The sequence below is a fragment of the Antrostomus carolinensis genome, unplaced genomic scaffold, assembly GCF_000700745.2.
Source record: "Antrostomus carolinensis isolate BGI_N321 unplaced genomic scaffold, ASM70074v2 scaffold19169, whole genome shotgun sequence".
In the NCBI taxonomy this organism is placed as follows: domain Eukaryota; kingdom Metazoa; phylum Chordata; class Aves; order Caprimulgiformes; family Caprimulgidae; genus Antrostomus; species Antrostomus carolinensis.
The window spans coordinates 48195-61005 of record NW_010336641.1 but is presented as its reverse complement, the minus strand read 5'-3'; the positions used below and the strand labels follow the sequence as shown (position 1 = coordinate 61005).

At 39.9% G+C, this 12811-nt stretch overlaps 1 protein-coding gene across 1 annotated transcript in view; it reads left to right on the top strand.

The window, feature by feature from the left end:
• The window catches only part of PTPRR (protein tyrosine phosphatase receptor type R), an 83383-nt gene that overhangs the window by 24479 nt on the left and 46093 nt on the right, over window positions 1-12811 (top strand). Inside the window, exons 5-6 of the mRNA XM_029086722.1 lie at window positions 661-771; window positions 8074-8336. Coding sequence (XP_028942555.1) covers window positions 661-771; window positions 8074-8336 — 374 coding nt within the window. The remainder of the gene's footprint in view (window positions 1-660; window positions 772-8073; window positions 8337-12811) is intronic.

Sequence of the window (12811 nt, the reverse complement as noted above, 5' to 3'; positions counted from 1 at the left end):
CAAAGATAATGAGATTACTTTGAGCATAATCAGAATTATAGATAGTCAGATAATGAGATTACTTTCAGCATAATTAGAATTTTTTATGTATGCACATGTATGTGTGTGTGTACTCTAGTGGTGACAGTGTCAGGGCTTCCCGGCTCATGAAGACAAACTGGCAAGTCACCTGCTCTTTGCTCCTGCATCAAGTGGAAACAGTCCCGAGGCTGTCGCGTGGGTGCTGGGGCTGGAGGTAGATAAGCACTGGGGAGAAGGGGGCAGAGCGAGTGGATCCTGCAGCCCATGCGGGAGCTGCCCTTTGGCCTGATGAGGCAGGTAGTTTCCCAGAAAGACCGCAGCCCTTGTTTGCTTACCTTCAACCAGCCCATGACTCCTGGTGGAGGATTATCTCAGCAGCCACGGAGAAGGTCTCAGATCATCTCCTGTAGCGTTAGGACCCCTGGGTTGGACACGCACACTCAGACACTCAGGGTGCAGGCGGGGCACGTGGCTGAGGTGGGTATGCAGATAGCAGCAAAGTGAGTGCCATATACTGTGGAATGTGAACTGTGACAAAGCTGAGGATGGTGATTAATGCCTGACGGGAACTATTTAATCTGTGCACAGTACTGTGTAACCTTTTTTCTCTTCCTCTTTCTGTTTTATTGCTTAAAAAAGAAAAATGTTTTGCAAGGCCAGCGTGAAGCAGACAAGATCTGGAGCAAAGAGGGATTTTATGCGGTTGTCATATTCCTCAGCATCTTTGTCATTCTAGTAACTTGTTTAATGGTAAGTTTCCTTTTTACCTTTTTTTTTTTTTTTTACTATACTTCATGCTTTTCTCAATCTGAAGCATAGAGTCACACATTCTTTACATGAGAGGTGTTTTCTCAAAGCTTTTAAAACCTCAGCTACAAGATAAGAGTTGGTCATTCTCACAATGCTGTGAAGTTGAAGTTTGAAGAACCACATTTCTTGATATATTTTGAGTCCAGTTGAAGAATGTAACTAGAAGGAAGCTGAGGAAATAAATAATGGGCTCTTAAATCTGCAGAGTAACTGTGTAGTGACATGAATGACGACTTCTCAACCTTCTTATTAAGGTCCCAGGGTCCCTGAAGTTGTATTAGCTGCCTGTATTTCAGTTTTATTGGATGGTAAAAACAACACCACATTGATACAATACTGTCAATGCACAGTTATCAGAGTCTGTGTTGGTATTCATGTACTGAATATACAAATTTTAAACTGAAATGACTAGTAAGTACATGAAGGAGTAATCATATTTTTTAACTTTACCATTCACATTGTGTGAGTTCTGTGGTCAGGTTTCCAGGCATTAGGCATACATTCTAATTGCATTCATTCTAATGCACTGAATACGAGGTGTGCAAGGGTCACAGAGAAGATGAACAACACTACCCCATCGCTGACTTTCATAGAGTAATTTTTGCTTTTTTTCCAATGTTGTATCTCATGTTTTCCTTCCCTGACTTGTATATTTCTTCTGTGGTGCTTAAATATAAGGGTTAGTGAATTCTATGACAATTCTCAGCAGTTTTGAACACACAGTATCTTGGAGAAGATAATTTGCTTTCAAACACATTTAATTTTCTTTAACCTAGACCAATTGCCCACTTGCAACCTTGAGATGGAAAGAATGTTTAAACTGAAGATTTTCATAAACAAACAAATTTATAACAAAATCTTATTTAAGCATTTAAAGTCTCCCTAAGATTTGAAAAGCACTTATTTTTTAACAAAAATGGTTGCTTTATGTAACTTCTACATCCCAGTCATCTCCATTTCTCCATGCTGTATCACTTGAAAATGGCAGCATAACTCTAGAAGTACTAACTTGTACTCAAACTTTTTATTTTGGAGAAGCAAATATTTTGGTCATTACTGACTGTTTAACTGGAAGGGTACGGAAAATGCTGCCTGTTCTTGTCCTGGTACTGCACAATATTTTCATTAATTGTTTGGAATGCATAGATAGTATTAGGTATTGTAAACCATTGTGGAGGCAGAACTTACAATAGTTTTAAGATGCTGGAGAAAAGGTGGAAAGTAACAAGAATGCTGCTAAGCAGGGACAAGAACCCTAATCATGTTCATCAATGCAATGTAGGAAATACATAGCAAAGCAAAAGTTCTGTAGGAAAGATTCCAGCACTACAGCAGAGCACACACTGAAGTAATGAGTAATACCATGTTATTGCAAAAGTTACAGTTCTTGCCCTGGGATGTATAAATGAGGATGCAGTCTCTAAGAACTGCATTTGACTTGGCTCTGGTAATAATTTGGTTATAGTATTGTGTCATACTCATGCTATATAGTCACTTTTGGGTACCACACTTGTGAAAAATCTCAGCCAGTTATAGGAAGGAGGAGATACAAGAGTGGCCAGAGATAAAGAGGACATGAAGTAATCTGGTTTCTTTATGACAGAGAAAAGAAGAACAAGGAGAAACATGGTAGTTCTCAAACATGGAAAGATTTCAAAGCTGTGGTAAGGAAGATTATAATACTTTTTTTCCCTGGGGATGGGAAAGAAACCAAATTTTTTTAAAGGGTGCTTTGGCTGACTCATTAGAAAGAGCTTTGTTATTGCATGGGTCACTAGACCCTGGAGTGCATTGCTTGGGGAAGCTCGGGAGTTTTCACCCATTAACGTTTTAGGCAAGCATCTGTCAGGAATAGTTTGGGTATAGCTGATCTGGAGTTTGGGCAGAGGAAAACACTAGTAGACTCCTGGAACTCCCTTCCAGATGCATTTACTCTGATGCTGTGGTCTTTTCTGCAGGCATTCCCCTTTCTGTCCCTTCCCAGATCCAACCTGCACCTTTACGTGTGCTAGTCTTGAGACCATGTAAAAGGACGCTGTCTCAGATTGTGCCAGGACCTGCTGGTGCATGGAGTATGTGCAGTCTGTAAGGCTAACAAACAGTGCACATTGTTTTTCACCCCACTTTACATGTGTCAGAGTGACAGATCTGTGAAAAGTAAGAATTCAGTATTTCAAATGCAGGCATTGCAGTCTAGCAGACCATTCAGCTTTAGCATAAGGCATTAAGCTGATCCCAAGTGGCTTTGGCTGTAGCCACCATATGAGACCATCAAACCTTTTTTTCAAGTTAAAGAGTAGGCACCTGTTTGTCCCTAAGTGATTATTTGTAGTTTAGAGGATCCAAAACTAGAAAGCTTAGCTTTCATCTGTAGATGACTTGGAACTGTCCTTTAAAATATGGAGTAGGAAGTGCTTCAAATGGTGATTATGATGATCAACAGTGTCAGTGTAAGGCAGCTGAATTGTCAGTGTTGGTGCTTTGTTCTGTGTCATTTCTACAGAAATTGTAAAATGTGCAGCCTTGTCTTTTAACTGGGTTTTACAGATCATGATGCTTTCCTGTGCTGAGTGCACTGTGCATTAACAGGTTTTAGGCTTCTTAATGCTTGGCTAGAATTTAGCAAATAGCTGGCCTCTATACAGAAAAATCTGCAGTGCAGTATTGCTAAACGGTGACATACAGCAGCACGTGAACTAAATTTGGACTTGTAAATTTTACCTCTGAGGTCTTTTTATGTATTTAGTCAACTAGTCCTTGTTGTCACAGTATGGGAACCACTTGCATCTTGGGAAGGATTCGTCATAGAATGAATCATAGAACGGTTTGTGTTGGAAGGGACCTCAAAGATCATCTAGTTCCAACCCCCCTGCCATCAGCAGGGACACCTTCCACTAGAGCAGGTTGCACAAAGCCTCATCCAGCCTGGCCTTGAACACTTCCAGGGAGGGGGCATCCACAACTTCTCTGGGCAACCTGTTCCAGAGTCTGACCACCCTCACAGTGAAGAATTTCTTCCTAATGTCTAATCTGAACCTGCCCTCTTTCAGTTTAAACCCATTTCCCCTTGTTCTGTTACTACCTGCCTTTGTAAAAAGTCCCTCCCCAGCCTTCCTGTAGCCCCTTCAGGCACTGGGAGGCCGCTATAAGATCTCCCCAGAGCCTTCTCTTCTCCAGGCTGAACAGCCCCAACTCTTTCAGCCTGTCCTCATAGGAGAGGTGCTCCAGCCCTCGGATCATCCTCGTGGCCTCCTCTGGACTTGTTCTAACTGGTCTGTGTCTCTCTCGTGATGGGGGCTCCAGAACTGGACACAGTACTCCAAGTGGGGCCTTATGAGAGCAGAGTACAGGGGGAGAATCACCTCCCTCGACCTGCTGGACACGCTGCTCTTGATGCAGCCCAGGATACGGTTATTGGCCTTCTGGGCTGCAAGCGCACATTGCTGGTTCATATGTGGAAGCCAACAGACAGCTCATTGCTGTCCTCATCAATGGGCCTGACCACAGACTCCCTTCCACTGAGAATGTTGTACCTCATTTATAATGTATGCCAAGCAAAGTGCTAAATATTTTTACTGCTCCTATGTGTAAAACAGGTCTCTCTATTTTTTATTTTACATAGAGGAATAACTGAACAATCACCAAAGTTATTAAATAGCTGTATTTAACAATGGGTTAGCTTATTTGCTATTGTATTTTTAATAATTTTGCCTGTTTTAATAAACCAGTATGTTTGCATATCCTTTTTTAAAATATATATGTATGTGTTATTATCTGTTGCGTAGTCTGGAAGTATCACTTTCAGATTATGAAATATTTGTAGCTAGTGTGTTAAGAGTGTTTCCTAAATGGGTTTTTTTCCCCACTAAAAAAATAAAATCAAAAAGTAGGATTTTTTTTCCCATTTTAAATAATGAAAGACAAGAACTTTGAGCAACCTGACCTATGAAAGCTGTCCCTGCCCATAGCAGGGAGGTTGGACTAGGTGATCTTCAATGGTATCTTCCAACCCAAACCATTCTGAACTTTGCCTTATCAAAAAATTGTGAGGATCTGAATTTTTAATACTGTCTCCACCGTTTTATGAATTATTATCAGTTATTTGATCTTTTGGGGAAATAATTACGTAAGTGATAAATATTTTTTCAGGTTCATAATTGTATTTTGGAATTTCTTTAAGAAGAAGAATATTGAATAACAAAAAAATGCATTTCAGCATCAAATTTTCACATGGCCTATTGCTTGTTCTTAAATTTACAGGTTTTACAAGATTCATAATATGGTTGCAGTACTTCTGAAAGCAATTTGATTATAGAATATATACAACTATCTAGTATCAGCCCACTGTTAACTTTTAACAGTTCAAAGATTTAAAGTAAAATTAAAGGTACATTTTTTTAATCATACTGCAAAAGTGTTTATGCCAACTTGAAATTAGGAAGTTTGTTTAGAAACTAGTCCTAGATTGTCTTTTATTCTGCTGCTGTGGAACTTTTTATAGTGCATTCAAGTCATGATATCCAAATGCCTCCCAGTAATGCACCAAACACCACAACTAACATCTGTCACATTTTTGTTCTTTCATCCCTTCCCCAGGGTTTAAGGGGAATTTTATTGATCAGTTTTCTTCCCATGTATACACATGCACAATAACTCTGCTCATGCAGACATAGGCACACAGCCTCACATAGATGTTGATTAGAGACAACACTTTTAATTAGAGCGAACTGTGTTAATTTCCATGGTTTCTGTGACATTTTCCTGTACAGTCCTGGGTGCCCTAAATATCTTTCAAAAGATGAGTTTGCATATCACTGCTCAACATAACCATTGCCAAGGTCTTCCTTCTGGTGACATAGTTATCTCATTGGGATTTCCTGTCGATCTCTGAAGATGAATAAAAGCAGTTTCCACTTATATTTTGAATGGGGTAGGAGGTAGTGTCCAAGTTAGTGCATAACATGTCAGCTTTCCTTTAAACAAATCTGAGCAGAGATATAAGGAGTGAATGCCATGCTGTCAGCACCCTGTCATTCTTCCATATAAACTGAGTCAAAGAAGAAGCAGAAAGAGGAGTTATTTTCCTTTTGGACTGTGGATTTGAACCTTAGACTTAATAGATAAAAAAAATCACAGATGACCCACCTTGTGTGTCCTGGAAAGTAGTACTTTATGTTGCTCTGTTGCTCTGTGCCTCTTGATTATCCCCACAATTAATCTTCTGAGGTATCAATAAAACATCAGTTTTCCTAATTTAAAGGCTTCATATCTATTTCCATCCATGATGCATTTAAACTGGTTTGAAATATGGGTACAACTAAGTTGTTCCCTTTGCAGAAGTTGGTGATTGGATTGGCCACTGTCTTTTTGGCCATTTCTGTTTGTTTGACTTTCACTTGGAATTTGTGATGGCCCTGACCACACTTTCTGAGGAAAGTGCATTGGCTCTTAGATCAAATGTGGTTCTTTAGCTTTCCTTCAACTTCTGCGAATGGCAGGCTATCTTCTTTACTAGGTTAATAATAGAGTATTAAAAAGAATGGGAAATAATACTAGTCCACATTTTTGGAACTTAAAAAAGTAATTTCATCAAAATCCAAGGGTCTAAACTATGTCAAAATGTATCAGTAAGAGGAAGGTATGGTTAACATTGCCACGACTGTGAATGTCTGAGCTGCATACCTGTGGGTTGTCAGAAACAAACGAGACCAAAGCAATCAATGGGGGAAAAGAGGGTTAAAGTATTTCAAGCCTCTGTTTTATCTTAATGATACCTGTGTCCTTGCTTCACAACAGGGCAGTTTTTTCTGCAAAATAATGGCAAAGAGCAGCTTATCCATGCAATTTAATTCTAAACTCTTATGAATGAACAGATGGTTTACGTAGCTAAGTCTTGTTTAATGGGTGTATTGCTAATGACATTAGGTCAGCTCCCAGCTAAATCTCTAATGCTAATCCCTGAAAAAAACAAATCCATCAGATGTATCCAGTCTTCACTGGAAAGCTATGGAATGATAGATCTTTATGCGGTGCTAGAAGGGCAACAGCTGTCAAAGGGCCTCTGACTTGCATCAGAAAAATGCTTTGGTCTAGCCTTTGTCTTTATGGCTTTGTAGACCAGGATTCAATTCAAATGCTTTATGACAGCACATAAGTAGAGTAGAAGGTAAAAGGTATCTGCAGACATCTTAAAAAAGCTGTGTAAGTGCCTTTCACCCACCTCCACACACAATACTTACAATAGTAATTCTCATCAGTTTTACAGGTTGTAAAGAACTTTTTGAAAATGGCACAACTACAGTTTAGAAATTATTTTTTGCATTTCCCTCAGGAGACATAAGATGTGTTAAATAGGCATACAACAGGTTCCTCTGGAGTGATATTACTGAGCTCACACTACCCACCAGCCCTCACCACCCAGTGTAGAGCATCAGCATGGAGTTCAGTGGAAGAGGATCAGTACAACTTCTGAAAAGCTTTTGCTGCAGATATCTGGCATTCAAGTTCACAAGTAATAGGTAGTCAGAGAATCCTGGTATTACAGTATGTTCAAATGTCAGTATCTTGGTAATTGTAAACCACACGTTTCTGAACTGATGCTTAAATGGCTTCATAGGCTGCAAATAGATTCCAGAACAGGTTATGTTTCTCTGAGGATACTGAGGAATATCCTTTTTCTGAGGGGTATTTCAGAGTAGTAGCAGCCTACCATTACAAAAGTGGCCTAGCAAAGTTACTCTGTTCAACCATCTGCTCCATGCAAAATGATTACAAACTTTTAAGAAATTCTTCTCTAAAACAAATTCAGGCTGCTATAATTAGAGACATGTACCTGGATGTATCATGAACATCTATTTTATTTTGTGCCATTGTTTCTCTTATGTTAAAATTCTTACAAATTTTTCTACAATTACTCTATTTATCAGTATGTCCTTCTTCACTAAGTCTTTTGTAACTATTTTACATTCTATGTTATTTGCCCCTTTAATACAACTGCTGGTATTACAAATAATTACTGGCTCACAATGTGAACTGTTAAAATCCCTACCACCCACACGTACATACTGTGGTTTATGTAATGGAAATATTTATCCTGTTGTGGGAAACACTGTGTAGCACAACTTGTGGCTTACCTTCTAGGAATGAAAGCCACATATAGAAATCTTAACCAGCATTTGCAATACTTTCCTTGCCTTTTTTACCAGGGAACTGAGATTGGGCTGACCTCTTTTTTTTCTGTAGGTTCTGTACAGATTAAAGGAGAAGATCCAGTTGTCACTGAGACAAGAGAAGGAAAAGAAGCAGGAGATCCACCTCTCTCCCCTTCCCCTGCAGACATCCCAGTCCGAGTATAAGACCACCAACAGCATGGTCCAGCCTGAACAGGCTCCAAAGGTTGTCAATGTTGTAGTGGACCCTCAAGGCCAATGCGTTCCTGAGCTCAAACCTCCCCTGTGTGCCAGTCCGTCTCCTTTCAGAATGAAACCTGTGGGGCTCCAGGAAAGGTAAGGTGGTGCCAAACATGTTCAGAATTTATTCTGCTTTGCTATACTCATGTTGCATGATTTCACATATGTTTCTTCTGTCAATGAATGGCAGACTTCACCATACAGACATCTGAGTAGTAGGATTTTGATATGTTAATGTCTATCTCATGGGTATTCCCTTCTTTCCTTCCTTTTCATATGAGCAAAGGTCCAGAAGTTTAGGCTGAGATTAACTGCAGTACTGCAATTATTTTTCCTAATTTGTTTCTTCTTCTTTCCAACAACTACCCCCCAAAAATAATTTTTCATTTTCCATTGATTTGTGCTTGTTTTGATGCTGGAAATCCTGGCAGAAGGCACAAGGGCTGGTAATGTTTTGTCAGCATAGGACATTCCCATTGTTAGGGAATCCCTAGCACATAGGATACTTAGAAAGGAGAAATATATACTCCAACTGAGTGGATTTACCAGTCTTATACAGTGTTTCCCTTATCACCTTTAGATGATTTTTCTTCTTAATTCCAGCTTTCCACAATGGTCGAGTTACAGTCCAATGTCTACAGGCTTTACAAAAAGGAGAAAGAAGTTATTAGTAATGAAACCGACCCTGGTGTGCAGCTTCTTAGGAATACTTGGGCACCAAACCTTGCCACTCATTCTACCTTTCAAAAACTGGGCCAGTGCTCTTTTATAAAACTAATTATTCTTCCCACAGGAGAATGGACACTGACATCTGTCTCTCCTCTGTTAGAAACCCATATAATTTCTTGCTTGATGGCTGCAGGCTGCTCCGATAACTAACACAGTGTGCAGCCTTGCAACTGAACTCTTCTACCCCAGCACAGATGATAAATGAAAAAACAGATGCCACACAGATATGATGGGGAAATCAGAATGAAAAGGAGACCAAGCGGAGCCTTGTCTGTGAGGACTCTCAGAGTTGAGCAGTAACCGTGATTCAGCTTGAACCACAGGATTTCAATGGCAGAGATTTTATCAATGGCTTTATGAGCCCCAAACAGAGCTGAGGGAGAGGGACTGATTCTTCCATGAGGAAAAGATACTGAAAGGCAGAGCTGTCATAAAATACGTAGCAATATCACTAAAAAAATAAGGAATGGGAGGAACAAGGAAATACATTTTGATAGTTGCTCTCATTCCACAAGATCCTAAAAATAAAGCACAAGAGCATGGGGATCCCATAGCTAGTTTGTAATACCTGGTACCTAACATAGCATATGTAATAGTTGAGAGGAATTGAGGTGAAGGAATTTATAGAGGGAGTTCGTACTTAAGGACCAGGGAAGAAATTTTTCCATTGCTCAAACAAAGAAAATAAAAACTATGGATCTAGGATCTTAATTTCCACCACTGCAGATAGGAACTCAGCCTTTAATACTCCTAAACCAAATTTTGTCATTTGGAAAGATGAAGTTCTGATCAGATGTGTTAAAATGGAGAACTGAGATATAAAGAGGAAACTAAACATGACGTTTGATCAAATAAACCAGGCATTTCAGCTTATTACTAGGGAAAAATAAGGTGAAGGAACTGAGCACTTTGGTTTCTACTGTAAAAGAACACTAATAGGCCATTGTGAAAAAGTCAAAGCAGTTGTGATAACATCCCATTCTGCAGTTCTTTTTGTCATGTTTAACATGGTTACACTTTATCAGACCAAGTCTGCTTCTAAGAAATGGTGGTTTAAGTTTATTTCAAGCTCACTGATGCAAAGATCTGGGGATGTGAAGGAGAAAACTTTAAGGAATATTTTATCTTCTCTTCCTCTGAAATAAGCAGCTATTATTATATATATTTCTTATTTATTTACTATATCCTGTGCTATGAACAAATTTGCACACATTTTGACACACAGAAGCATCATAGACAAAAAAATTATAATGCAGCAATACATTTTGCCTCAGACATCCTCTAATGACCAGTATGTGGACAGTCTAAAATCCTTCTCCACCTTTCTGCCCCACAACAACTTTGCACTAGGCAACCTTGGGCCATCCTCATTACACATGGGAGCGGTGGACCTTGCAGCATGGGTCTGCACATGGCAAACAGCATGCTGTGCACAAAACAGTCTGTTTATAGCCCTTTTTCTGTCAGTATGGAGTAGGATCAAGCCTGGTGGCCCTTTCCAGCTCATAGCAACAGCTTGGGGGCACCCATTGAATAATATTTGCTACCCTGATTTTGGTTTCTGCCAGAGGAAGAAGCTCTTGGCAGGCTAGTGAGGATATGGAGACTCCTTGTCAAACTTAGCATTGAGACTCCTTTGGCCAGATGGCTTGACAGTTGTTCCTGAGCAATATTTTCTAACTATCCAAACTCCCTGTTTTGATTCCTTAAGTGTGATCCATAGCCATGAAATGCCTGGTATGATACAGACCAAATTGTATGTCTTCAAAAATAAATCAGTGGACCGTGGGCCAAACCAGGGAGTGAGCCAGCTGCTGTGCCTAGCCAGCTAGAAAGTTTGTAACAGTACCTCCAAAAGATGGGGCAGAAAAGCCGGGTGATGCCTGCCTCTCAAGCTCTCCCTGCTCTGCATACTAGGTGCTGCTTTGGGGAGGACATCTAAATGCAAACATATGGTGGAACTGAATTTTCACAAAGCACCACATCAGCATCTGTCCCTCTGAGCCTTTTTATTTTTAATAGGAATAGCATTGGCTGGTGCAGAGGCTGACAAATTGTTGATCAACAACTGTCCATAAATTAAAACGTTTCTGGGAGTTTGTTCAGCTTCTTAAAATGTATTTTGCTTCTGAATACCAGAACCAAGTCCACATACGTCTTTGTCTGCGTATCTGGAAAGGCTCTTAGTCAGCTATTTCTAGAAGACACAGCTTCCCCAGCAGATTATGCAACATTTACACTATCGAACATGTAGAATGCTGGAGGTGATTTTTATGTGACAGTACATACCCCACTGCTCAGTGCCTTGGTGAGTGCAGTCGTGAGTGTGTTTGGGTGCGGGGAGGCTGACACCTAGAGGTGGCCTGCACCTTCTCCTCTTTGGCTGTGGCTCTTGGAGGAGCAAATATGGTCAGGTAGACTGGAAGGTAGCTGGCCCAGCAGCCACAGGAGGTGAGTTATTTCCCTGGAGGCTGATGAAGAAGGGATGTGTGCCCATGTGCAGTGTGCTGTTGGGGAAGGGATGGAGTGGTCAAGAGTGGAGGCTGGACTGGCAGGTGAGGAGATGAGAGGGCTGTTAGAACATAGAGACACCGACCCCTTTTTATTACAATTAATGATAGATTCTGTGGGAAGCAAGTGAAGGGATGTCTTCAGAGCCTCCTGGCATCCTCTGGATCATTCAGGACAGAATGCTTAAAAGTTGCTCTCTTCTGGTGTTTGCACAACTGCTGCTCTTTTGCAGCTTAGAACTTCTCCATCAGCAGCCCACACACTGCTGTTACTGACCGAAGGAGTGGGAAAGCTAATGTTATTCTCCCGTGGGTGTCTTCAGTGATGAACCGTCACAATATCATAGCACCGACGCCTGAATTTAGGATGTAAATGATCCTTTTCTCTTCTGTGAGCATATCCATGAATATTGCATCAGTGCTTATTTTTCTACTTAGGCTTTTATATGTTTATATGAATAATATATACTTTTTCCTTCAGCAGAGTAAGGCTTCCTTTTATTATGCTGGTTTGCCCAAAATTCATCTTGATGTGAATGGTCTCAGCCAAAACCAGAATCTGGTGAAGTGGGATGTGATATTTAAAATTTCATTCAGACATGTCAAGCACTGAAAATTCTTAGAACAAGCAGTGAGTTGTTAAAACACAAGCATGGTGGGGATATAAATATAAATAAGTTACCACACCAGTATTCACCTGGTTTACAACTGGGTTTACTTTTTCTGCAGTCACTGCTGCTTCGTTTTAGTTCTGGTATTATTTGCGACTAGGACAACTATATTCCAAGTAACTAGTGCACAATATACTGTTTTGTTCAAATTAGATACTATCTAGCATACAAAAGTACATGGAAGAAAATAAAATATGGAAAATAGCTCTTCTACTGTGTGTGTTAAAAAACACAAACAATGCTTTGGAAAGTCTTCTCAAGTATTTGTATTCCATCCCAGCCACAAAGACCTCAAACAGTGGCTATTACCTCTAAATAATCAGTGGGGAAAATCACAGCACTGTGTTTTCTCAGTTCGTTACATATTCATTGGAAAATTATTCTGTCTAAAAGGGAGAGCTCCTCATGTTCACATATCAGGTTGCAACGGGCAAGCAGGACTGTCATTCAGACCAAGTAACATTTTACGTGTGCTTTGTGCTAATTTTTTTCCTCTGAAAATAAATACAAGAGTGGAGAATATAACAGAAAAAAAAAAAAGTTTGAGGTGACTAGAGCAAAAACCTGGTAGTTAAGTGAAATAATAAAATATTTTTTTAAATGTGAAATAAAAGAATTCTGCAATGGTATGGAAGCATGGCTGGGACACAGGGCAACAGAA